The sequence below is a fragment of the Poeciliopsis prolifica genome, unplaced genomic scaffold (genome assembly GCF_027474105.1).
Source record: "Poeciliopsis prolifica strain line A6 unplaced genomic scaffold, Auburn_PproV2 SCAFFOLD095, whole genome shotgun sequence".
Classification (NCBI taxonomy): Eukaryota; Metazoa; Chordata; class Actinopteri; order Cyprinodontiformes; family Poeciliidae; genus Poeciliopsis; species Poeciliopsis prolifica.
This window is the reverse complement of record NW_026562470.1, coordinates 989,350-1,016,306: the sequence shown is the minus strand read 5'-3', so window position 1 is coordinate 1,016,306 and position 26,957 is coordinate 989,350. Positions and strand designations below refer to the sequence as shown.

Below are 26,957 nucleotides of genomic sequence, written 5' to 3'. Positions count from 1 at the left end.
GGAGAAATCAAGGTTGTTTTCAAATCAATCCAGTATGTACAAAAGAGGGATTCTTTTACATATATGTACATCAGAATCAAACAAAATTCTAGTAACTTGAAGTCTGGCAAGTAAATGGCAAGTATAAAAAGTTCAGTGGGTGGAATGCCAGATATTAAAACATAACAGGCCAACCTAGTATTCAATACCTTGATTTCTTACCCAGTTCTTTTGTATGGCTAAAAGTATTCTGACTTATGTGTTTCTTCTCTACTTTCCTTTCATGAAGGTTTCATAAAGGTTTGTGTTTGCTGACGTCAGCAGACTACTTTAAAGGTGTTGATAAATTCCATTCTGACTTCTCAGGGTCACACAGTGACAAGCCCTCCTTGATGGAGGGAAAGGAAAAAAGCATAAACTGAAAAAATGCGGTGAGGACAAAATTTCAGACACCAGGGGAAGCTCCTGACAGAAACCTAATCAAATTTAGACAGACCTTCTTCCAATCACCAGACCAGTGTAATCAAGCCCAGACTCTTACCCGTCCTCTGCACACACACGTACATGCACACGCAGACACACCCACACAGACACAAAGTAAATGATGATGGTCATGAAAGGATGTGAGGTTAAATTACCATGTATTACCTTGTTTTTTCTGTGTTATTTTGTCGAGGGTTTATCTTGTCAACTCTTCTGGCCTATTCAGTTACATTATGGTATGAGCGCTTGAGAAAATAACCTATCTGTCCTGAGCTTTATTTTCTTGAACCAGTACAAGAGAAGTTATTTATACTGCCAAACTACCAAAGACTAAAAGGACATCTTTACAAACCTTTTAAATTTTATAATTTTCAGAAATTTGAGGACCAGTTTCAGGTCAAAGTTCCAAACTTTGCAATTGGATCCTAAACAAATATTTTCTAATACATTTATGTTTTATGTTTATTATTAAGGAAATACTTAAAAACAATACCACATAAATCTGGACATATTTTCAAACTGTATTTGAACCCTGTGCAATACATTTCACAGGAAGCATATCAAGCTAAGGTCATCAAACTTAGCTCAATGAAACTAAGCTGTGAGAAGAAATTTGGAGGAACCTTGGAGGTCAGAAAAAAAAATCCATTCTGATAAAGATATCAGTTGCAAAGAAGTGTTTTCTGTAATATTTTTTTTTATATCAGTGAAGTAAATCATTGAAATTGGAAACCTGTTGCTAAAAACTGAGCACTTTACACCCTCATTGGTGGTTTCTATAGTTTCTAAAAGTAGAATATCAGACATCTCTTTCAAATATCAGGCTCCTCTTCTGTGGAACCAGCTCTAAGCTTAAAACCTTTTTTTGACGAAGCCTATTGGTAGAACGGCAACAAGACCAAGCTAAAATAAAAATGTACCCACTTCTTACTACTCTCCTGCAAAGCTGTGGGAGTGTCCAACCAGAGATGAAAACTAGTCATGGCTAATTTTGACATAATTTGTAATATTGTCCCTTTTGAAAAATAGACAATTCATGATTTATGATTCTTAGTCTTCCACCCATTTCCACACTGTGCAGCCACTGCTCAGTAGCTTAATAGAAGCAGTAGCACACTTTCACTACAAGACCTCTTGATTGGCTGTTTCTTTCCTAATAATTGTCATTTAAAAGAACAACTATCGTCATTAGCACTCCTAATTTTTCTTAAATATGAATGTGTACCATAAAAAAGAATGTATCTCAGAACATTTTTTTTAAATTTCTTTCCCATGTTGCCACATGCTCTTTTCGGAGGAGGGATTGCTGCAAAGTCTACAACTTAATCAAACTGGAGAGAAAGAGGTTATTACAGGTATCCATGAAGCTCAATTGATTGCAGCTGGGGTCTTCATACCTCTTCAAAAGAAAAACCCTGAGGCCATTATTTTCTCTAATGCAAACACAGAGGCACCATGAATGAACTGGTGTGCTGTATCACTCTATAAGCTCATAAGAGCAACACTTTGATGGTAAACCTACCCTCCCTCTTATTCAGTGTCAAATATCAAATCTGACAGGATTTGAGTTTTCTGTGTCTGTGTCTCAGTGTTGTCCTGTCTCCCCTTGATTATTATCAAATCTGACAGGATTTGAGTTTTATGTGTATTTTGAGTTCTCTGTGTTGTCGCACGCCCTTCGAGCCAGTCTGTTTGTTCATTTGTAAAACCTGATGCTGCCAGTGCTGAGCCCTAGCAGTCTGCTCTGCTGTGCTGCCAAGTTTGTGGACCGTTTTTGGATTGTGCCACTTTGGATAATTCTCATCATTAAAATGATCATCTGACTGCTACCTGGGTCATGCTGCATTTCCCTCACCACCATTCACCACACATCATAACAAAATCTGCTTGAGTTAATTATTTAGCACTTACTGACGTTCATTCAGCATTAGATCTTAATATTAACTCAGAGTATTATTTTAACTAAGAGTTATATTTAATTATTAAATCAGCTGAAGAAGCTGATCCTGAGTGAAATGGAGCCACATTTCGCTCATCAGCAGTGCACATGCAAAGAGCCCATTTGACTTAGGGGCCCCTCTTGCTGCTCAGAACATCAGCACCACTAACAGCATTTCACCATGGATTTAATAAAATCTGGCAGTCGGGGCCAATTTTAGTTGACCGAGCAGTCAAATGTAATTGTAGGTTACTAAGATTCATTAATGAACAGCTAAAATTCAAAGATTGAACTCATAGCATCAAATTGCAGCTAAGGTAACAAAACAATCTGACTTTGAAGATTGTTCTTTGAACTTTACAGAATAAACTTTCCTGCTCCTTAAAATCTTAAATTTAAATGTTAAACAATTTATAATCTTATATTTATTTATGCTGAGACCATTAAATCAAATTTACCATCATTGATATTCTCTTAGTTCATTTTACCCTGGGCCAGTTTTAAATGTGATCAGCATTCAGAACTGATCACATTTAATTGTAATCAGGATTATATTATGTTTTTAGATCCACTGACTTCATTTGGATTTAATAAAAGTGCAAATAATTGGTATTTGTTTTAATTGTATATTTTTATTTGTTGTTTTTAAGATTCTATAGTTGTGGGTTTAAGTAATGTCGACAATATCTTCCAGTACTGTAATTATCCAGTAATATTTTAAGTTTCCTGTCAACTTAACATCTTTTAATACTGGTGAACGGCCTCAGTGCCCTGACCACAGGGCTTACCAAGTTTTCTATGGGAAACCCTGAAGGCTTTACTCATGGTTTGCTGTGTTGACTTTATTCTTAATTTAATTTTTTCAACAGCAACACTCTGCCTTTATGATGAAATCCAACTTTTTTGCCCGGACTAAAAGCGCCAGTCTACAACACCATATGTCGTTGGTAGTGATAAATAGCCGCGGGAGCTGTTTATTTTAGAGGCAGGCTGTACTTCCAGTGATTACGGTGTGTGACCTCTCACAGAGTATTTTAAGTTACTATCAATTGTGGCAGTTCCAGCTCGACCACGGATGACAGTGCTCTTATTTTTAACAAACTAGAACATTTTTAAAGTATGTTGGTAAAGAAAAAGCAAATGAATTTGTCAAGTAGGTTGATCACAGAGTTGTCTTTCTTATCTTTTATCAGAGTTTACAGGTTTTGAATTAGCCAAGAAAATGAGAGCTTTTGAAATGTAAAGTACAGGTCATTCAAGTGAGTTTATTTTTCCTGAGATATTTTGCATACAAGCGTAAAAAAGATACAACTACATCAAACTTGCAGCTTACATTCCCAACAGTCCAAATATGAAGATCTTGTTGACCATGAATCACAACATTAATCCTGTATTACTCTACTGTGTCTATTAGTCCCTTTACTCTCTTCCTCTTTTCTGCTGAGTGAAAGGTCTGAATGAAAGAAAAACAGGAAGAATAGAAAGTTGATACCTCATTTATTCTGAAGAATTTCTGAAAAGAAAGGACATTTTCAGAAATATGACTGACAGCTATGCCCTACCATTGAAAGCAGCCTAATGAATTGAAGACAGAAAAAAGAAAACACAGAACTGTAAATGAATAAGAGAAGGAATAACATAAAAAACTGGTAGTAATCTGAATGATTTACCAAAACCAGGCAAACTGCCCAACTCCTCAATTAGCTTTCATTAAATTTCATTTGGCAAGTAGATCTTCACTTACTGTAAATTTTCTCACAGCAAACTTTGGCTTGTTTTTGTCAGTCCACTGTTGTATGTCCAATATACTTTCTTATTCACATAATTTTAAGAAAAGTAAAAGATCCGCACTTCACCAGCTTTCAAATTCAAAATATTTTTTTAAATCTATCTGAAAATGTATAAAAACTAAGGACCGTAAAACTATTTAAATTTAGTTCTAAGGGTGAAGAACAACATACATCTGGGGTATGTGATTATCCCAGTTTATGTCAATTTTAGAATTGCTCTTAAACTCAGCAAGCAGAGTTTAAGAGTCAGGTGACTGCAACAAGGGATGCAGGAGTTTGTCATGAAATACTTTTGATTTTTACCATGTCTTGTCTTTAGATTGATGTTTTTTTGCTAAATAGAGGGTGATGGCAGCTTCCTCAAAGAAACAATCTGTTAAACAAGTTCAAGAATAATAATACCAACTCCGTTGACAATGGAGAACTTGCTAGTTTTGTTAAGATAGCTGAAGCAGATGCTATTAAGGAAGTCATTACCACACTGATAGAACAAGTGGCTGCCCAACTTTCAACCAAAACACAAGCCAGGGTGGCGGAACAGCCTTAATATACTTTTAAATTGAATGCACATTGAATTTCAGAAATTGATGTTAGTCATTCGAGTGGATACCTTGCCAGGCATAGAGTGCATGGAAACCACCAAGAGCCACCTCATGCAGGTAAATAATCACCTCTACATCGGTGAACAATCCAACAATGCTGTGCGCTATGTTGAAGGATAAGGAAGCTGATCTGGAGGACTTGAAAGACATTTGTCTGGACTGGTGCATAATGATCTGAAAAAGCCGATCGGCATCTGATAAATATTCATGCAGCAAAGACAAATGATTTACCCTGCTCTATTTTGTCTCTAAATGCCAAAAAAAGCTTTTGGCAGACTGGATGACAACATTCAGAAATGTTGACTTTCTAAAAAGACAAAAATAGAGATTTTGTCAAAAATATTAGCCACTGAAAGGTTTTAAAATATTGAAATTGATTAAATGAAATCAGCAAAAAATACATTTTTTGTCCGGACATTCAACTATGTTCGGCGAACTTTTGAGAAAAGAGGTACATAAGTCTGATGTTATTTCATCTAATTACTGTAAACTTAAGATGTCTGAGTATTTTAAATTTCCTTCTAATAACAACGTAGTGTTACCTAAAAGTGACTTTTCAAGGTCTACGTACTTGTGGATGTCTTCATGGCACTATAATGGCCTGACGTAATTCATCCTCAAAACAGCTTATACATAATCAAGTATACTTCTCTCTGTAGGGGTCTATTGAGGCACTCGAGGTGGACTCAAAGCAAACGTCCAGGTTCAGAGCTGGCACAACCAGTTTCAAGGGCACATAGCGTGACTACCATTTTCTGTGTTGCATTGACATGAGTGTTATGTCTAGTGGAGAAGAAACATAGCTAGTTGCCCAGCTATCTCATCAAACTTGCTATCCTTTCAGATTGTGGGAAGTGTAGCAATTAGTCATGAGAAAAGTAATGTATCTGCCTGACTATAAAATCTTAATTGCCTGTGAAATATGTGCTCTTCACAGAAAACTATCAGTACTAACAGTATATGGAAAGGTTTACAGTAGAAAAATTAAACCAACAGAACTACTTTAGTGAGACTTTCCCAACATCTGCATAGCACACTAATCTAAAACATTCAGGTAATATTTGTTTGAAGATATGTTCACTTGTTAGAAAATTCATAATCATTTGCTGGAACAGCAAACATCTCCAACACTCTTGTACTTTGAGCATATTAGAATATTTGAATAGGATTCAAGTACTCTTTTAGCCTGTTTCAAATTGACGGACAGCATAAAAAGCATAAGACACTTTAGAAAATTTTTGATGATTCTCCAACTTCACAGTGTATTAAAACACATACGCATCATCCAGAACAGTCAACTGCCAAAACTCCTTTTATAGAGGTAGTCACTCCTGCAGATGATCCATTAATAAAGCATATTTGATCTGCAGAATTTGATTGCTTCTTTTTTACTAACTTCAAGTGAACCAGCAAGGGTGTGCTTAGTTTTTCATGCACCACTTTTCTAGATTATTTTAATGTAATAAAATTGTGAGGGTTTTTTGACCTTGAACTTGATTAAGTTCAGTTCCTTTATATTATGTCCTGATATATATATATATATATATATATATATATATATATATATATATATTATATATATATATATATATATATATATAACAGGAAATCATTTCTTTTAAAATTATGCTATATGTTTATATATATATATATACAGTAGAAGAATATCTGTATGTTTATATAATGCTAAAAAACAATAAATCTATGTTAAAATATTTGTAGGGTAATGCATACATGTTCATCATGTCATTCCTTTTTACATCACTTTAGTTCAGTTTACAGCTGAGTTTTTATTTGATCGCTTCTTCATCTATTTTTTATAGATTTCAATAAATCAAATCTGCCTTTACACAACAAGGGATGTTTATTGTAAAAAGCACACACTTACAAAGTGAAAGAAACAGAAACACACAGAGATGTTTATGACTGGGGACTGATCAGTAAAGTCTAACTATACCTTTAACATTCCCTAAAAAATGCCCAGGAGAGTGCTTCACTCTGACAGCAGTAATAAGGTACCATGCTTATATTTATATGATTGTGTGTGTGTTTTCTGTGTGTATGTTTGCAGACAAGGATGCCAAAGCATACAACCCCATAAAGAGAATCTAATTAAAACACCACACACCCACAAGGGACAGAGTATTCCCTCCTTTCCTCTCTTTCTGGTTTAAACATAGTGGGCACTTCAACTCAAGGGCTGATAGACAGTAGAGTCCATCCTGGGGCCTCCAAGGAGAGAAGATATAGGAAGAAGTATACTAAGTAACAAGTCATTCAATTTACAAGAGGATGTGATGTAGATAAACTCCAAAGTGTAATTGCATTGAGTAAAACCAACTTCCTCCAAAATAAACAAAAGGCTATCTGTCAATCAGAACACAGAGTAGTTTATTGACCAAGATGTATAGTTTTTTGCTAATCGCATTGTTTTTTTTTTTTTTGTTTTTTTTTTGTGGAAAGAGTGTTTCAGCTATGGAAAGGAGCATTTCAGAGTGTACAGTCATGGCCAAAAGTATTGAGAATGACACAAATATTATATTTTCACATGATCTGGTGCCCTCTGGTTTTTATGTGTGTATGTCAGATGTTATCACATACAGAAATACAATTGCAATCATATTATGAATAACAAAAGCTTTTATTGACAGTTAGAATGAGTTAATGCAGCAAGTCAATATTTGCAGTGTTGACCCATCTTCTTCAGGACCTCTGCAACTCTCCCTGGCATGCTCTCAATCAACTTCTGGACCAAATCCTGACTGATAGAAGTCCATTCTTGCACAATCAATGGTTGCATTTTGTCAGAATTCCTAGGTTTTCGTTTGTCCACCCGTCTCTTGATGATTGACCACAATTTTTCAATGGGATTAAGATCTGGGGAGTTTCCAGGCCATGGACCCAAAATCTCTATGTTTTTTGTTCCCTGAGCCAGTTAGATATCACCTTTGCTGTACGGCAAGGTGCTCCATCATGCTGGAAATGTCATTGTTCATCACCAAACTGCTCTTGGATGGTTTGGAGAAGTTGATCTCGGAGGACATTCTGTTACCATTCTTTATTTGTGGCTGTGTTTTTGGTAAGACTGTGAGAGAGCCGACTCTCTTGGCTGAGAAGCAACCCCACACATGAAAGGTTTCAGGATGAGACAAGAATGGTGGTAGCGCTCACCTCGTCTTCTCTGAACAAGCCGTTTTCCAGATGTCCCAAACAATCGGATTCATCAGAGAAAATGACTTTACCCCCAGTCCTCAGCAGTCCTGTACCTTTTGCAGAATATCAGTCTGTCCCTGATGTTTTTCCTGGACAGAAGTGGCTTCTTTGCTGCCCTCCTTGAGACCAGGCCTTGCTCCGAGAGTCTCCACCTCACAGTGCGTGCAGATGCACTCACACCTGCCTGCTGCCATTCCTGAGCAAGCTCTTCACTGCTGGTAGCCCGATCCCGCAGCTGAAACACTTTTAAGAGACGGTCCTGGCGCTTGCTGGTCTTTCTTGGGCGCCCTGGAGCCTTTTTGGCAACAATGGAACCTCTGTCCTTGAAGTTCTTGATGATACATAGATTGTTGACTGAGGTGCAATCTTTCTAGCTGCGATTCTCTTTCCTGTTGGGCCATTTTTGTGTAGTGCAATGATGACTGCATGTGTTTTAGAGATAACCATGGTTCACAGAAGAGAAACAATGATGCCAAGCACCAGCCTCTTTTCAAAGTGTCCAGTGGTGTCCTTCTTACTTAATCATGACAGATTGATCTCCAGCCCTGTCCTCATCACCACCTATACCTGTGTTAATGGAGCAATCACTGAAACGATGTTAGCTGGTCCTTTTAAGGCAGGGCTGCAATGAAGTTGAAATGTGTATTGGGGGATAAAGTTCATTTTCTAGGCAAATATTGACTCTGCAATTAATTGCTGTTATGCTGATCACTCTTTATAACATTCTGGAGTATATGCAAATTGCCATTATAAAAACTGAAGCAGTAGACTTTGTAAATATTAACATTTGAATCATTCTCAAAACTTTTGGCCATGACTGTATCTGACTGTATCAAGATGAACCTGCATAGTCTGAAAGTACTACGTGGAGCACATGGTTCTTGAATTGCACCCTAGTCTTAAGTATGAATTGTAGAGATTGAACAGACAATGGTAAAGTCAATCAAATTTTCATATGGCACTGCCCAAATAAGGCTCAGATAATATTTAAAGGAGCAGTTGTATGCATTTTGTACATCATATGATGAGCTCAGTAGGTCACCAGGTGTTTACCAATTACTGCTGCTGATGGTCCAGAGGATCTGAGTTGGCGAGGTATGGGGGAGGGGGGTTTTGTGGGGTGGGTGTTTGGATGGGGACTCAAGGTTCAAGTAGGAACTTTGGGTAAACAGGCAATGAACTGTATGAGTAAGGGTTTAGGCACCCTGAATGGTTGCTATGGAAGATTAAAGGGTTTCTCAAACATTCATACACGAGCCAAAACCACACCCCAGTTATGTTTTTGATGAAGGAATGACATAACGTGGTGTACAACTCAAAAAAGTAGATTTTTCACAATAGCATTGCTATGCCCCTTTAAAACAAGGTCCTGTGTTGGAAATAAAAAAACAGAGTTATCAGAATTCTGTTTTCAATTTTTGGTGCCTTCTATTTTGGCTAACTTGAAAAAGTAGATATCTACTTTATCTACCTTTTCAAGTAAAACAAGATAGAAGACACCAAAACTGATATTTCTTGCTTATTCAACAAGGTACTATGTTAGGTTCATGTTTTGAATCTCTGAGCTCTCACTGTTTATTAGTAAGTCCAGAATTTATTCCGTTTCAACTGTGTTTATTTTATTTATGCTGATATAAATAACAGAAGAAGTCAGATCACGAAACAGTAACGAAAAAGTAAACAAAGTACAAGACTAAATGAACAAATTTTTAATGAATAAAAGAAATGTGGGACAAGAGTTCAGTTTTAAATCTATCCACATTTCTGTGCGACTAGAATAATTATGCTGTAACAAAAAGGTGGAAAAGAAGGTGTTAGACAGACAGGTGTGTCCATGACATTTTTTTGCAAAATCCATTTGTCTAAAAAATATAATGGGCCTTTATTTGCATAACACTGTAGTGAAGTTAAAGGGGCAAATATCAGCATCAGTTGTTCAGCTAACTAACCTTAAAAGCAATTAGTTATAATTGTAAATTATTGAGATATATTTGTGAAGAAACACTCAAACTCAAAGCATATGATTGTTGCTATTGGAACAGAACAGTCTAAATATGAGGATTGTTCTTGCAAGCTCCTTAAAATCTTACCTTTAAATGTTAAACAATTTCAAATATTTTAACTTATTTCTGTTCAAATATTTACTATGTAAATATTTTATATAAATATGTAATTTATTGAGCATTGGCTATGATATCTGTGGTCTTGTTTAGAATTTATGGGGCCTTTCAAGGCTTGGAGGGCCTTAAGCAGTTGCTAAGTTCATTTTGCCATGGGCCGGTTTGACATGTAATCAGCATTGATCGTGTATTTAAATCCACTGACTGATTACTTATTTTGGATTTTTAATGTTATTTTGAATATTATGTATTAAATAAGACAACTTATTTAACAGAAGTGTAAATAACTGATATTTATTTATTTTGATTGTATTTTTTTATTTCTTGGTTTTAAGACTGTAGTTGTGTGTTTAAGTATTGACAGCAATGTCTTCCGGTAAGTAATTTTTCTAGTAGTAATATTTATATTAAAAGTCATATTTATGTAAATAGAAATATTATATATTTATGAATAATATAAATATTATATATGTAGATTTCCCTTCTCATCCACAATGGGTGGTTCTTATCCTCTGAGCTTGGGTCCTCTGCCAGAGGCCTGGGAGCTTGAGGGTCCTGCAGTATCTTGATGTTGTTCCTGGGATCTGTTGTAGCCATTGCTCCAGTTTGGGGGTGACTGCCCCGAGGGCCCCGATGACCACAGGCACCACTGTGGTCTTCACCTTCCAGGCCCTCTCCAGTTCTTCCCTGAGGCCCTGGTATTTCTCCAGTTTCTCATGCTCCTTTTTCCTGATGTTGCAGTTGCTTGGTATTGCTACATCTACCACAACGGCTTTCCTCTGTTGTTTATCCACTACAACAATGTCTGGTTGGTTCGCCATTATCATTTTATCTGTCTGGATCTGGAAGTCCCAGAGGATCTTAGCTCTGGCGTTCTCCGCCACCTTTGGGGGTGTTTCCCACTTTGATCTCGGGGTTTCCAGTCCATATTCTGCACAGATGTTTCTGTACACTATGCCTCCCACTTGGTTATGTCGTTCCATGGATATATATGACTTTACCCCCAGTCCTCAGCAGTCCTGTACCTTTTGCAGAATACCAGTCTGTCTCTGATGTTTTTTCTGGAGAGAAGTGGCTTCTTATATATATTAAAAAAAAAAATTCCCTTCTCACCCACCGCGGGTGGTTCTTATCCTCTGAGCTCGGGTCCTCTACCAGAGGCCTGGGAGCTTGAGGGTTCTGCGCAGTATCTTGGCTGTGCCAAGGACTGCACATTTCTGGACTGAGATGTCTGATGTTGTTCCTGGGATCTGTTGTAGCCACTGCTCCAGTTTGGGGGTTACTGCCCCGAGGGCCCCGATGACCACAGGCACCAATGTGGTCTTCACCTTCCAGGCCCTCTCCAGTTCTTCCCTGAGGCCCTGGTATTTCTCCAGTTTCTCGTGCTCCTTTTTCCTGATGTTGCAATCACTTGGTATTGCTACATCTACCACAACGGCTTTCCTCTGATTTTTATCCACTACGACAATGTCTGGTTGGTTCGCCATTACCATTTTGTCTGTCTGGATCTGGAAGTCCCACAGGATCTTAGCTCTGGCGTTCTCCACCACCTTTGGGGGTGTTTCCCACTTTGATCTCGGGGTTTGCAGTCCATATTCTGCACAGATGTTTCTGTACACAATGCCTGCCACTTGGTTATGTCGCTCCATGTACGCTTTCCCTGCCAGTATCTTGCACCCTGCTGTGATGTGCTGGACTGTCTCAGGGGCCTCCTTGCACAACCTACACCTTGGGTCTTGTCTGGTGTGGTAGATCTGGGCCTCTATTGCTCTGGTGTTTAGGGCCTGTTCCTGGGCGGCCAGGATGAGGGCCTCTGTGCTGTCCTTGAGTCCAGCTTTTTCCAGCCATTGGTAGGATTTACTGATATCAGCCACTTGGGTTATTTGCTGGTGGTACATCCCATGTAGGGGCTTGTCCTCCCATGATGGTATCTCTGGCACCTCAACCTCCATTCCCTGTTGTCTGAGACATTCACTGAGCACATTGTCTGTTGAGGCTTTGTCCCTGATGTATTTATGGATCTTAGTTGTTTCGTCCTGGACAGTGGTTCTCACACTCACTAGTCCTCTGCCTCCGTCCTTGCGGCTCGTGTACAGTCTCAGGGTGCTGGATTTGGGATGGAACCCTCCATGCATGGTTAGTAGCTTTCTAGTCAGTGGCTTTTATCTCCTCCTTTGGCCAGCTAATTATTCCAGCAGGGTATCTGATTACTGGCAGGGCATAGCTGTTTATCGCACTGATTTTGTTCTTGCCATTGAGCTGGCTTCTCAGGACTTGCCTTATTCGTTGGAGGTATTTAGCTGTGGCTCCTTTCCTTGTGGCCTCATCGAGGTTGCCATTTGCTTGTGGTATACCTAGGTACTTGTAACTGTCCTCTATGTCTGCTATTGTTCCTTGTGGGAGTGAGACTCCTTCTGTGCGGATCACCTTCCCCTTCTTTGTGATCAGCCGACCACACTTCTCTAGTCCAAATGACATCCCAATGTCAGTGCTGTAGATCCTGGTGGTGTGGATCAGTGAGTCGATGTCTCGCTCACTCTTGGCATACAGCTTGATGTCATCCATGTAGAGGAGGTGACTGATGTTGGCCCCATTTTTGAGTCGGTATCCGTAGCCAGTCTTGTTGATAATTTGGCTGAGGGGGTTCAGGCCTATGCAGAACAGTAGCGGGGACAGAGCATCTCCTTGGTATATGCCACATTTGATGGACACTTGTGCAAGTGGTTTGCAGTTGGCTTCAAGGGTGGTTTTCCACAGCTTCATCGAGTTTGCAATGAAGGCTCTCAGAATCCTGTTGATGTTATACATCTGTAGGCATTCAATGATCCAAGTATGCGGCATTGAGTCATAGGCTTTCTTGTAATCGATCCAAGCCATGCACAGGTTGGTGTGTCGGGTTTTGCAGTCTCGGGCAACTGTGCGGTCTATGAGGAGTTGGTGTTTGGCTCCTCTGGTATTTACACCGATACCGTTCTGTGCCGTGCTCATGTGTTTATCCATGTGTTTGCTTATCTTGGCCGCTATGATGCCTGACATGAGCTTCCAGGTTGTGGAGAGGCAGGTTATTGGTCGGTAGTTGGGTGGGACTGGACCCTTTGATGCATCCTTCTGGATACATCAGTTAACCATTCAGGGTGAGTCCCACTTTGTAGCAGCTGGTTCATTTGGGCTGCCATTCGCTCATGGAGAGCAGTGAGTTTCTTTAGCCAGTAGGCATGGATCATGTCAGGCCCTGGTCACAGTGATGGTTACCGGGGCTTGTTCAGGGAGGTTGCTGTGGTCCTCTCGTAGAGAGATCAGCCACTGTGCATTGCTGTTGTGGGACGCCTCCCTTTCCCATATGCCTTTCCAGTATTGTTCAGTCTCCAGCCTTGGTGGGTCTGCTCGGTTGTTATTACCCTGCCAACCAGGCCACCCTGCCTGGTTGAGTGGAGAAGAGCCGGTTAATCCTTCTGGATTCATTCTCCCTTGTGTATCTCTTTAGGCGGCTGGCCAAGGCTTGGAGCCTCTGTTTGGCAGTCTCGAGTGCTTCAGGTATGGGCATCTGGCTGTACTTTCTGGGTACTGGTCTTTTCATTGTACCCTTGTGGAGCTCTGACAGTTGGCTCACTTCCCTCCTTGTTACCTTGATTTTAGCCTCTAACCGTCTTTTCCATGGTGGGTATTGGGTCTCATGGTTGCTCTTATAGCCAAGTATCTCAAGGATCACTGATGCTGAGTTGTAGATCAGCTCATTGGTTTCTGTTATGGTGTTGGTAGGGATCGTTCTCAATGCTGCATTCACATTCTCAATGAGACTTTCTGATGGTACTTCACTCAGCCGTTGTAATTGGCGCCGAGGAGGCCTGGTTGTCATTCGGGTCATGATTCTCTCTCTCAGGTCAGCAGCTGTCTCGTTCAGCTCTGTTTCGCTCATTGGGGCCGTGTATCCCCTCACTGGGTGGGGACTTGTAGTTAAGTCCCCACAGTCGTGACATCCGGGTTCCTCCCTTTTGCCGTAGCATTTGTGTTGTATCTCGTCAATCTCAAGTTGTGATAGCAGTTGCCGTTTGCGGATGTTGGAACACTGAGCTACTAGTTGTTTAGCGCTTAGTGTTGACTGGGGATGCCGAAGTAACCATTCCTTCCCCAGTCTTTGCATGTAACCCCTCTGACTAGGGTTACTTGAGTAGTAGCATTCCAACAGATCCACGTTTTCATCTCTCGCCCATTTCCGTCTTGTTCCAGTAGCCCATTTGTCATCAAGGTGCTCTGGTTCCCCAACACCTGACGCAGACCTTGTTTGGCCGGGCGACGTCTGAGCCGGCATGTTATGTAACTTAGTATCTCTCATGGTATGAGGTAGGCAGTAGCTTGAAGGGTCTTGCCTAAGGACCCAGACTGGATTCGAACTCTGCCCTCTCGGGTGATATACTGATGCCTTATGTATTGAGCTATCCAGTCAGCTAGATATATATATATATATATATATATATATATATATATATATATATATATATATATATATATATATATATATATATATATATATATATATATACATAGTAATATTTCTACATATACTGTCAATGTTTTTAAACAAAAACACGATGGGCAGCTGCTGCACCGCCTCAGACAGTTTTAACAAAAATGTAAAAAACACAGCTTTAAGAATCAAAACAATCAAAAGCTCAGAAAACTACCAAAGCTCGCTCACCCTGCACACATACTCTTCTCTCTCCTGCCCTCTGGGAGGCGTTACAGAAACCTACGGACCAGAACCACCAGGCCCCGGAACAGCTTCTTCCCCACAGCTGTCACGCTCCTGAACGCCTCCTGACACAAACTATAAGGACTGTACCCCCCTAACCCCAGACAGTTCCCCTCACACACATACATGATCTGTATACAATCTTTATATAATCTGTAAATCAAATTTGCCATTATTTATCTTGTATTATATATATATACACACAATCCATTCTTCATATTCCGTATAATCTGTGTAATTTGTATAATATGTTCATAGCTCTCATATTTATATTTATATTTGTACAAAACATTTTATTTATAGCATGTCAATATTATTCTCTGTATGACCCTAACCCTATCCTGTATAGCACTTCTGGATAGATACAAACTACATTTCGTTGCTTTGTACATGTGACAGTGAAATGACAAAGTTGAATTCTATTCTATTCTATGGGAGCTTTCATTTGTCTGGCACTGAGGAGATGCTTCAATCGGGCCACTCTGCCATAAAGCCTCGACTGGTGTGATAGCAGTGATAGTTGTCTTTGTGGAGCTTTCCCATCCCATCAGCTCAGTTTGGCTGGATGACCAGATCTAGGAAGAGTTCTGGTCATCCCAAAGTTCTTCCGTGCAACGATAATGGAGGTCACTCCAGATGAGTCAAAAAAGCTTGACTCATCTAGGAATCTCAAGTGCTGCAGAAATTCTTTTGTAACCCTGGCCAGATCTGTGCCTCGTTGTAATTCCATCTCTGACCTCCTTGGGCACTTCCTTCCAACTCATGATTTTCATTTTCTCTAACATGAACCAGGAGGCCTTACATAGAAAGGTGTGTCTTTTCTAATCAAGTTCAATCAGTTTAATTAAAAACGGCTGGATTCCAAAGATACTCACAAGGAGCATCAGAAGAAGTGGACAGCATGGAAGTTAAATATGAGAGACACAGAAAGGTGTCTGAATACTAATGAGCATGTGAAATTTTATTTTATTTTTTTTTGAGCTGCGTGGATTCTGTATGCACTGTTCACAGACAGTTGAGATTCCTAAGTCGAGCGAACCGATTGCCAACATTTCTTTCAAGAAAATCTTTCGTTTTTCACAATTTGAATGGATACCAAGTTTGTTGATGTAATATGCTTTTATCATGTAACACAGTTTGAATTTCCTTTTACTAAACTCAAAAAAGCTTGACTCATCTAATGTTCCAATGCTTTCATTGGAACACTGAAAACATTGACCATGCCTTAATGCCTTGAAGGATGTTTATAATGTTTAGGGTTTTTTTTAAATTATTATTTCACATTATTTATTTTAATTGCATAAATTATTTTTGTTTATTTTTTAATGTGAATTTTATTTTGTATGTTTGCTATTTTGAACATTATTTTAAAGATGGAGCTCGAACACAAATGTCTCATTAGTGAGACATTTGCTTTCTAGTGTTCCAATGCTTTCATTGGAACTCTTGTGTTGAAACAGCATCACTCTTCACTAGCTATAAATTCGGCGCTTGGCTGCGTTGAGCTTGTTTTCTTTCTTTGAGACTTTTTTACATGATCTCAATTTCGGACATAGTTAATTATGAAATAACTATTATAAGATACAAGGTTGAATATAGCCAGAAAAACAAAAATGCTTCTCAATTGTGGCTACATTGAGTAGTGTGTACATGAGCATAATTGACAGAACAAAAACCTTCCTCGTCTCTTATATCCCCTTTTAGGTCCCACAAAAGGTCACTGTTGGTCTTAAACACCCTGGCTGGTTTGATTACAGTCTGATGCCTCACACACTGTTCACATAAAAAGCTTTTTTGATTTTCTATCACCTCATCGAGATTCAAAAAGTTTTTTTCTTACCTGAGATGTTGAGGTAGACAGCAGGGCTTGTGACAATCTCTCCTGTCATCTCGTTCATTGCCTCTACATGGTAATGTCCTGCATCTGCTGGAGTGGTTACCAGGACAACGAGCTGATTTTCCAAAGTGATGGCTCTGCAGGGCATAAACAAAACATATCACCAACATGGATTTGCAAAAAAAAAAAAAAAAACAACATCTCATAGGAAAAACATGCAACTTTCCAACATCGCTCGGTCTCTGACAAGAACAATGCTCAAACACAGACTCTGTTAAGGACAAAGTAATTGTAGCCAATATGATTCAGAATTCATAAGTGGGAGAAGAAAATATTGAAAGCATTGGAATAGGCTCGAGGATTCAGAGAGCTTAAATCAATCCACAAATTTATATTTGGCTCATTTTGTTTAACTTTGGATCCCTTTGGCCATTTATTCTTATTGTTTGTGTATCTTTCTTCTTTATACTGATCTATCTTGTTTTTCCATGTTCAAGCAAGAACCAATATGCCACAAGCATGCGACATACTGCAATACAAACACACAAAACAGCCTTAAAAATAGAATCTGAAACAGTTTTCCTTTGAGCACAGGAAGAAAACGAAATATGCAAGCTGACTTTATGTTGCTGTTTCGTGGAAGCATAATAGAAAGAATGATTCTGATGGGGGAAAGACTGTGAACGCTCAAGGCAAGAACGGTGGGATGTTTTTACTGATGCTACTTGTGTTTTGAGTGTGTAACTGGATGGCATACTGCTTCAAAATTCTAACTGAACAGCCTCACTGAAATAAAATCGATATGACCGAAGGGAGAATGAAGCTATATTAAATTGAGATGTCTATCTTTTATACTCACATGCACACAGTGAATGCTGTTCGCTCACACTCAAGAGCCCTTTGAGAAACCCTCTGCAGGTCTCATATATTTAATATAATTATTCACTGTGCTTATTCACAAATTATCTGTCTGACATTATATTGTCACAACATGGTGAGTTTCAACAAAACATTGTTAGTAGATACATACCACGGCTTTACACAGTGTCCTAAGAAAGCATAAACGTCATTTGTGTGTGCTGAAACAAATTTCATTAGCTTTGTTAAGCAGTACTTTTTTTTTTTCTTTTTTAAATACCTCCAAAGTTATCAGAAGGGGAAATAAACACTTTATGGCCTGCTGATTTTGTATACAAGGAACACACAAGGAACAAAGACTGCCATAAGAAGTTCTTTTTCCAGAAGGCATTGCATGAGCCCAATTTCAGTTTCTAGTTGGAAGAAGAGGATGACACGGCGCGATTGTCTGATACAGTTAACAGTCGGACTTAATGCCCACTTGCTGCCTCTCTGTCTTCCTGTAAGATCCACAACTGCATGGATGTTTATATATTAAGCCTAGAAAGTTTGGCATAAGCAAAAATCATGATTAGTCACAGCACTGGAATATGATTAATTTGTAGGCCTGTCGCTATAAACAATAAATCAATTAATCAGACTATAAATAAAAATTATTTACCTCATTTTTATTTATCGGCTTTTTCGTTTCTTCCTGCCTTTTTCTCTTTCTATTAATGACATTGGATGAAAAAGGGCTCAACTCCGGTGCTCTCCACTGACCCCTACTTTCCTCATTTCCTTACTGTAATGCCTAGCGCACACTACACCATCTTAGAGTTGTCAGCTGATCATAGGCCCATCTTCAAAACCTGAGACCACACACTGGCCAACAGATAATTGTTGGTATAACAGGTTCAATCGTTTAACAGGTTTGATTGTGCTGTGAGGAAACCCATTTTGTACAATGGGTGCAAAATAATGGCTACTAGTCCAGTCAATTAATTTTAAAACCAGGCATTAATCAATGTTAGGGTTAATGTTAGTGATACATGTTTCTTCATAATTGCAGGTGTGAGCAAAACAATGTGGAGCACAGCTAAAGTTATTATCAGCACCCATAGCTTAATTATGGCCTGCTGATGGATCCACATGCAAGTTGAAACATTGCAGCCCTGTAGTATCCAGAACAGATGGAAAGAGAGAGAGGAAGAGGAGATGAGAGACACAAATAACGTGAGTCAGCCCATACACACTGACAGGTGCACTGAATTCCTCAGGTCTAATTTTATTTTGTGTGATTTCCCAGGAGAACATCCACAATAGTCTGAGCCTCAACCCCAGCAATGACACTTCCCTGCTTGTGTGAGTGCATGTTCCTTTTTCTGTCCATCTTTCAATTACATCCACCTGCCTAAAGCAGAAGCTTTAAAAATGCCCTCTTTTCACAGTAAGAATTAATTCAGTGTAATTTTTTAAGCGTATATCACAATTTATAGCTGTCTAGTCCAATTGAAGCAATGACCAAACAGGAACTCCACAACTGCTTTATCCTTTGCATACTGATTTATATTAAAGGCATGTCTCCACTTGCCCACAGAGTCTTAGAGAGGTTCAAGAGAATCTAAATTAGCAAGTTAACATTCAAAGTCAAAAGATCTCAGAGGGCAGGTGGGCGGGTTTCCAGTAGTACCAATAAAGACAATATTAATTGTCTTAATTAATATATCTGTGTATTTGCACTGAGAATCTTTTCTTATTTACACATCCATTTTGTACTATATAATTTACGTGTAAAATAACTTTATGTTTACAACCAAAAGCAGAGCTGTTTGTAGTTCATAACAAATGTAGTCAGGTTCCAACCACAATCCTTGATTGGAATTTCATGTTGCAGAAGTCTTCTGAGACATGAGGTAGTGAACAATGGTGATGTGCATATTCAGACCTTTGTGCTCTTATCTATTTACTGACTTCTGAAGGCATGTAGTAAATTTACTAAACTACAGAAAAATGGACTCTTCAGTCAACCCTTCCCAGGTAGGGTCCTCCTGAGTGTGATGCTCAGCAGGAGTGCTGCAAATGTCACAGTTAAACATAGGGGAAGTTTGTCTCGCTTTCCCTGGGAACTGACCTTTGGGAACTGGCAGTCAGACTGTCAGTGCCCAAAGCCATACACAAAAAAACCTTAAAAAAATACAAAGTACACTTAGGGTCAGGGTGATCATGCTGAACTGCGCACAGAGTAAAACATTTGTACAGTCCTGCAGTCTTGTCTCTTAAGACTGCAGGATGGATAAATAGAGATGATCTATTAAGGCCTCAGATATTTGTTAGAAAACAATTATGTGAAAAGGAAAGAACACGGCACAACTTCTAACCTCCCCAGATATAACCATCTACTTTAACTGACAGGTCAGAGCATTAATCAGAGAAGCCAGCTCAGGTGGGAGAATCTGACAGCAGGACAAATATTTCTTGCACATTCTTCAAATGTGGTTAATGAAAAAGCTATTGTTGGGGGGGGACAATTTACAGCCCGGTTTGCCACAAACTTTACAGAGGACCCTGCAAAAACATGGGAAATAGATGATCTGGTCAGATGAGGCCAAACTTGCCAAACATCATGTGTGATGGAAATAACACATGCTGTTATAAAGACAGAGCTAAAATAGAGGGTTTTAGGTCAAAAATACATAATATGTATATTATCTGAAATATGTATTTTCCAGAAATACAGTCCTATTTTGTACCAGAGTCAAGTAGCTGTGCTACTTTCAGTTATGAAAATGCTGTACCAAACACATCTTAAAAAAATATGACTTCACATATTATGCCCTGTCTCTTTAAGAACCTCCTACACTTTTCGATACCCCCTTTCAGCATATCATCACATGCCAGCGTGATGATTCTTTCTGTGTTGTGCTGGTTTTAATTGATCAGGCCATAGCATGGTTTATCTTTAAAAGGATGGCCTAAGGGACGCAAACATTTTAAAGACAATACCACAGAAGAAAAAATAAAACCGTGTTACTTTAAGAGCTCCCGCTCTTTAAGTAACGGGTATTGTGTGTCAGGGCTCTTTGAATCACTATAATTAATTTCAGTTGATTAGTTTGGTGAGCTCAATTAAAGGAAATCTACTTAAGAAGGATGTTCCACATTATTAAGCAGGCCACAGCGTTATCGTACTGTGAAAAGATTTGTGGCTGATTCAGAACAAAGATGAGTTTGTGCAGATAAAGACATAATGAAGAAGGTTTCTGATAGACAAATTCATGGGATTAAGAGAGCAGCTGTTAAAATGTCCTTACAAAGCAGCAAACAGTTATTTGAAGCTGCTGCTGCCTCTGGAACCTCAAGGTGGAGGATCCTCCAGAGGCTTGTGGTGCATCAACCTGCTATTCAGCCCCTCTAACAAGCACACAAGCAGAAACAGTCGCAGTGGGCCCGGTTGTACATGAAGATTAATTTTCCAACAGACTTGTTCACTGATGACTGCTGTGCAACCCTGGATGGTCCAAATGGGTGCAGTAGTGGATTGGTGGTGGACGGCCACCACGTCCCAACACAGCTGTGACGTTAGCAAGGAGGTGGTGGAGTCATGCTTTGGGTCCAAATCATGGGGAGAGAGAGAGAGCTGGTCAGCCCCCTCAGAGTCCCTGTAAGTGTGAAAATGACCTCAGCAAAGCATATGGACTTTCTGATTGATCACTTTCTTTCATCGTTCAAAAAGAAGAGCCATAGCTTCAGTAGCAAAACCATCTTCATGCATGACAATGAATCCTGCAAGGAATACCAGTGTGTCATTGGCTGTGATGGGCATAAAAGGGGAGGAACTCATGGTGTGATCACCATCCTCCTCTGACCTCTGACCTCAACCCTATTGAGAACCTTTGGAGTTTCATCAAGCAGAAGATCAGAGGGTGGGATGCAGTTCATATCAAACAGCAGCTCTGGGAAGATATTCTGACAACCTGCAAAGAAATTGAAGCAGGAACTTTCCGCAAAGTTTCTTCTTGAAACTCTCCGCAAAGTTTCTTCTTGAAACTCTCCGCAAAGTTTCTTCTTGAAACTCTCCGCAAAGTTTCTTCTTGAAACTCTACGCAAAGTTTCTTCTTGAAACTCTCCGCAAAGTTTCTTCTTGAAACTCTCCGCAAAGTTTCTTCTTGAAACTCTCCGCAAAGTTTCTTCTTGAAACTCTACGCAAAGTTTCTTCTTGAAACTCTACGCAAAGTTTCTTCTTGAAACTCTACGCAAAGTTTCTTCTTGAAACTCTCTGCAAAGTTTCTTCCTCAATTGCATCCATTGAACTCACAAGTTCAATAGATGCAAGAATTATGCAGCTGATATCAAAGAAATGGGTCCTATGTTAACATGTAACTCTGTCTGTTAAGATGTTTTTGATTAAAATAGCTTTTGATTTTAGAACATGTCACCACTTCATGCTGCACACTCAAAGAATGACCCTTTGCAGTCCTTTATAATCCATAAAATGTTTAGAAAATCTCCTTTGCATAATAATTTGGAACAGTGCATTTTGTGTTTTTTTTATTTTTGAAAATACTGTTCTCGTGGGAGCTTTACTCAGTGAAATTTGATTTATACTGTAATAGTCATGACTTGAAAATTATACTGACCGTCACTAGTATTCACCATTGAAGATAATCTGAGGAAATATAATTTTCATACTAATTTGGAACACGGTGTATCGGTTTAACATAATCTCCAATGAATACATTAAAGTTTTGGTTGTAAAATGATAGTTTAAGGCACATGAATACATTTGCAACGCAACATCATTTGAACCAAAAGACTTTAAAAATTGTTATTTTGATCTCAGTGAATACACAAACACTTATGTCTTTTAGAGTGATTGTTGTGGTGAATTTAAATAGACAATGATTCAACATCTAGCTCCCTGCATTTAATTAAAGTGGGGGAAAATGTTCGGGCTTTTAATTAAACTCGATTGTAGAACTCAGTTTATGCAGGTGCGCATGTGTGAGACAGTCTCACAAGTCAAATGCCTATCAACTCCATTCCATCCACGTCTCCTTCTGCATTTCTCCTTCTATCCTTCGTTCACTCCTTAAAAAAAAATAAAAAAACAACCTCCGAGTCATTCGCCCAAATCCTATTTCTCATTGTCCTGCTCTGCCTTCCCCTCCCGAACGATTCCTCTGAACCAAAGCTCCACGCTGGATTGGTGTTTCATTTGAGAGTCTGGCCCTGAGTTTAAATAAATCCTCATGAGCCTTAGCACTGCAACACCAACTGCTGAACAAACACCCACAGGCACACATCCGCAGTATGCCAGGAGCTAATTAGCACACACATGTCACAGGACACAGCATGAGTGAGCGGGGGAGTGAAAATGTGTGTTATTTAATATTTCATACTGCCTGAAAGTGTGTGTGTGGATTGATTTTCACTCCAACGCCAATGATGCCCATCCCGTCCCATCTGCTCTCTTCCTCTATCTGTGATAGGCACTCTGCCACCTTCTTAAGGCTCGACCCAGTCTGACACACTGAGGCTTGGACGCAGCAGTGTGGCACCAAGGCAGAAGGAGGTATCCTCCACTGTAAACAGAGTCCAGACAGAAGGCTTTTTGGCATTTTCCCCTTCAAAGCCACAGCCAGGCACCCACTCACACATTACCTCAGATCAGTGTGCCCGTTCACACACACACCTACTCTCACAGAGCTTGGGCCATTCACATTCTTTGTCTTTAACAAATTGTAAGTGATCTTTACTTAGAAAGTGAAAATGTAAAAGCTTTCTCTGTGACACGAATTGAGAGTTAACATACAGGTCTCTATGTGCTGACTGCTACATTATGTGTGTCTGTGACCCTGTTTAAATCTTGCCTAAATGTATATCAAGTTAGGTATTTATTACTAACTTTACACTGAGTTGAGCTGTTTAGGCTTTTTAAGCATTCTTGTTCTCAGAATTGCCTGTCATCTTGAGTTGTGGTGACCTGCTATCTTTCCTAAAGTAATTGGTGAGTGTAAAACTCAGCTGCAGAGTGCACAATGACCTGAATACAAAGAAGAGTTTCTGAAGAATCTTCAACAAGCCAGCATCGAAATCTTCAACTTATACAGACTCCAATTTCAAGACATATGGCTGGCTGGATAAACACATACATAAGGAATAGACAGATAGTTGAAAGAATTAATGAAAAAAGATGGACAAACAAATACGGATTGATGAATGAACAGATGTATAGACAGAGAGACAGTTAGATGGAGAGAACAAAAAATGGACAGAATTTGGTCAAATTCCAATTGTACTTTTCCAGACTGTAGGAACGTCAATCGAATGAAACCACAACTTCTCCTCTAACTTTGTCTTTATCTATAAAAATTCTTCCAAGTTGTCCTCATTAGTGAAGGATCTGCTGTCAAGTTGGCAAGATATGCCTCTATTGAATACCATTTTGAACAAATACCCTTTTGTGGATAGATTAAGGAGCAGGAGCTCTTGAAGTCACAATGAAACTATTGTAACTTTGTTGGGTTCAAGGTGAATTTGGATGTTTTAGTTGGCTCGAAAGCACAGTGACTCAGAACAAACACAAAGCTGAGATATTTTTCAGTTAATGTCTGCCAGCCACTTTCCTGTTTGATTAAATAAGTCTCAGAGAGAAGCTGGAAGAGTCAGATAAAATAAAGCAGTGACTACTACATTAATGTAGCAACACAGAGTGCAAAAGAATTAGCAATAATTCTTTTGTTTCTATGTGTTTCTTCAATGTGTTTCTATGCTATTTTGTTTCACCTGGCAGTGAAACAAAACCAGCGATGGAAATCAACTTTCTGCAACAGCTTCATCTAGTTTTTGGAAAATATGAAAGCTCTCTATTTGTAACAGGATTAAAAAGTCTAACTGAGTTAAGGCTGAGAACTGGACCTATGCCAAGATAGTCTGACGGTCAGCTACCAGTAGTCTAACATTGAAGGCTTTGGTACGGTGGCCCACTTCAGCAAATTCAAAAACACAACAACATTAACATAGCGCAATTACAAATGACAAAAACACAACATGAATCCTCTGATGCATGACATATTGACTATAAAGTCTTCCATGAGTGGGTCCTTTTGGACCTCCGTTTAAATCAATGTGTTTCTATGCTATTTTTGTCATTGTGATTCAAAATAATGTTTAGTGTGATCCTTTCTGCTGTGTTTTATTTCACACAAGAATTATTTCATGTGTGAAATATTTTCATTTTTCAAGAAGAAATTGTAGAACATTTGTAATGTTCTACAATTGCGATATTTTTAAAACAAAATAACGGAAATTTTACAACAGCAATGTTGGAACAATGTCAGCGTCCACTATGTGTATTCATGTGGATGTGTGGGCAATGAGAAATGGGGGAAGAAGAGGAAAGAGCATGTTTCTTGAAACAGCTAGCTAACTTTACTGTGCTGTGTGTATCATGCATGTGGGTGTGTGGGTGTGGTACATTTATCCATCCATCCATCCATAAATTTGATGTAATTTTTTCATCCATACAGATTGAATTATACTTAAAAGCTAAGGTTTAATATACAAAAAAAAATTATAGCAAATTTAGACTTGAATGTTTTTTCAATCAACAAAGAGGAAATGCGACCCACACCTATTAAAAGATTGAAAATATTGGGAAATAGCGTTTCTATGTCGTCACCCCCATCTTTAGCTCCTTACACAGACTCTTTGTCAAGATCTTTGACTCAAAACTCTTACTACTTCTAGTGAGAAGCAACATGTCCATAAAATTCAAAGATTGATTCAAAATCCTAATTTTAAATCCATTTAATCAATCTTAAACAAAACATTTGTTGTTTTTAATAGGTGTATATATATCTAATTAAAAATATATTACATTTAATTAAAAAAAAACACTGGTAAATGGAGGCAAATGACAGCAAGTAACACTTATTAGGCAGATATTATGAAGAACTGAATCTGAACTCTTAAAAATATACTTCAGTAGGTTTAACTTTAAAATTAACTAGTAATTATATATTAATTAATTATTACAATATAATTAATATATAATCATTATTAATTATTATATTAGTATGTGTTTAGTCATGTATGATGCAATAAAACAGATAAAAAGAGACAACCAAACATTTATCAAAGAGCTCCCCATCTTAACAATAAGCATACTGGAAGTAAACCAAATGGGAAGGAATGATGGAAGGAGGCTGCTGATGCATTAAAATGTGCATTAACAAGTTAGAAAGCCTGGATAGAGAGATTGTCAGTTTGAATGAAGCCACACCATTTTGATTCATAATGAATTGATAATCGATTCACTGTAATGTAAAATGCATCCTTTGAGTATATCTAATGTCAGGCACTTGGTCTAACTATGAATGTGTTTACCCAAATTATGCAAACACAAGAAAACAGTAAATTACCTCTGGTTGTTTGTCTGACAACAAAAAAAGTAGCTATAAATTTTTTTTTCTAAGGCCACAACTACATGAATTACCACTTTGAAACAATGATGTGGTAACTGATTGATTTTAGAAAGTGTTGTTTTAGTTATGGGCACACAAACAAGTGCCCCCCCAATACTTCAGGGGGGGAATCATTTTGAAAAGCAGAAGATCTAAAATCTTTGAATTGCCACATGTGGTAAAGTTCTGTTGGCTGTGGTGATGTCCAGTGAATGGAGATTTGGTTTCTCTAATCATCTCATCTTGGATGTAAACAAAACAAAGAAATTGATTGTTGATTTCAGGGAAAATAAATCAAACTTAGATCAAACTCTATTGGCTGCAAGCAAGATCCTCCAAGTTTTGCAGACATTTTCTGCAGATCTTCTATAAATCTGTTGTGGAGAGCGTCATCAGAGCATCAGAGACAGAAACCTACAAAGGTTCAACAGTTTAATAAAGAAGGCTGGTTCTGTTCTGGGGACGACTGTGGAACTTCTGGAGACAATGATTATCAAGAAAACTATGGACAATTATGAACAACCCTGACCATTCCCTTCATGAGACTATCTTGAGAAGGCAGAGCATCACCAGTCAGAGGCTTCTTCGTGTTCAGTGCAGTAAAGACTGCAAAAAAATTATATAGACACCCTTCTGTCAAAATGTGATTGATGGATAATTAATGACCGTAACTAATTGAATTACTGGTCACGAGATGCAGCCCCCAACCCCCAAACATGAGATGCCCCCGCCAAATTAGATCAATGTAAGGATATTGTTTTAGGTGATCTCCAAGTTTTAAGAGTAGTACAATTAAAGACAAAACAATACGTCATAGATAATTACTAACCAGAATATTAAATATTATACAATATAGTATATTTAAAAAGAATGTTGTAATTACCTCTGTTTTTAAACAAAGTCTTCTGAATAGAAAGCATGAAGCGGGAGAGGGCTAAC

At 38.6% G+C, this 26,957-nt stretch overlaps 1 protein-coding gene across 2 annotated transcripts in view; it reads right to left on the bottom strand.

Moving 5' to 3' along the window:
* The window catches only part of LOC129353727 (protein sidekick-1-like), a 355,296-nt gene that overhangs the window by 162,217 nt on the left and 166,122 nt on the right, over positions 1–26,957 (bottom strand). For both annotated transcript variants that reach the window (XM_055023085.1, XM_055023086.1), the window contains exon 5: positions 16,717–16,850. In XM_055023085.1, coding sequence (XP_054879060.1) covers positions 16,717–16,850 — 134 coding nt within the window. The remainder of the gene's footprint in view (positions 1–16,716; positions 16,851–26,957) is intronic.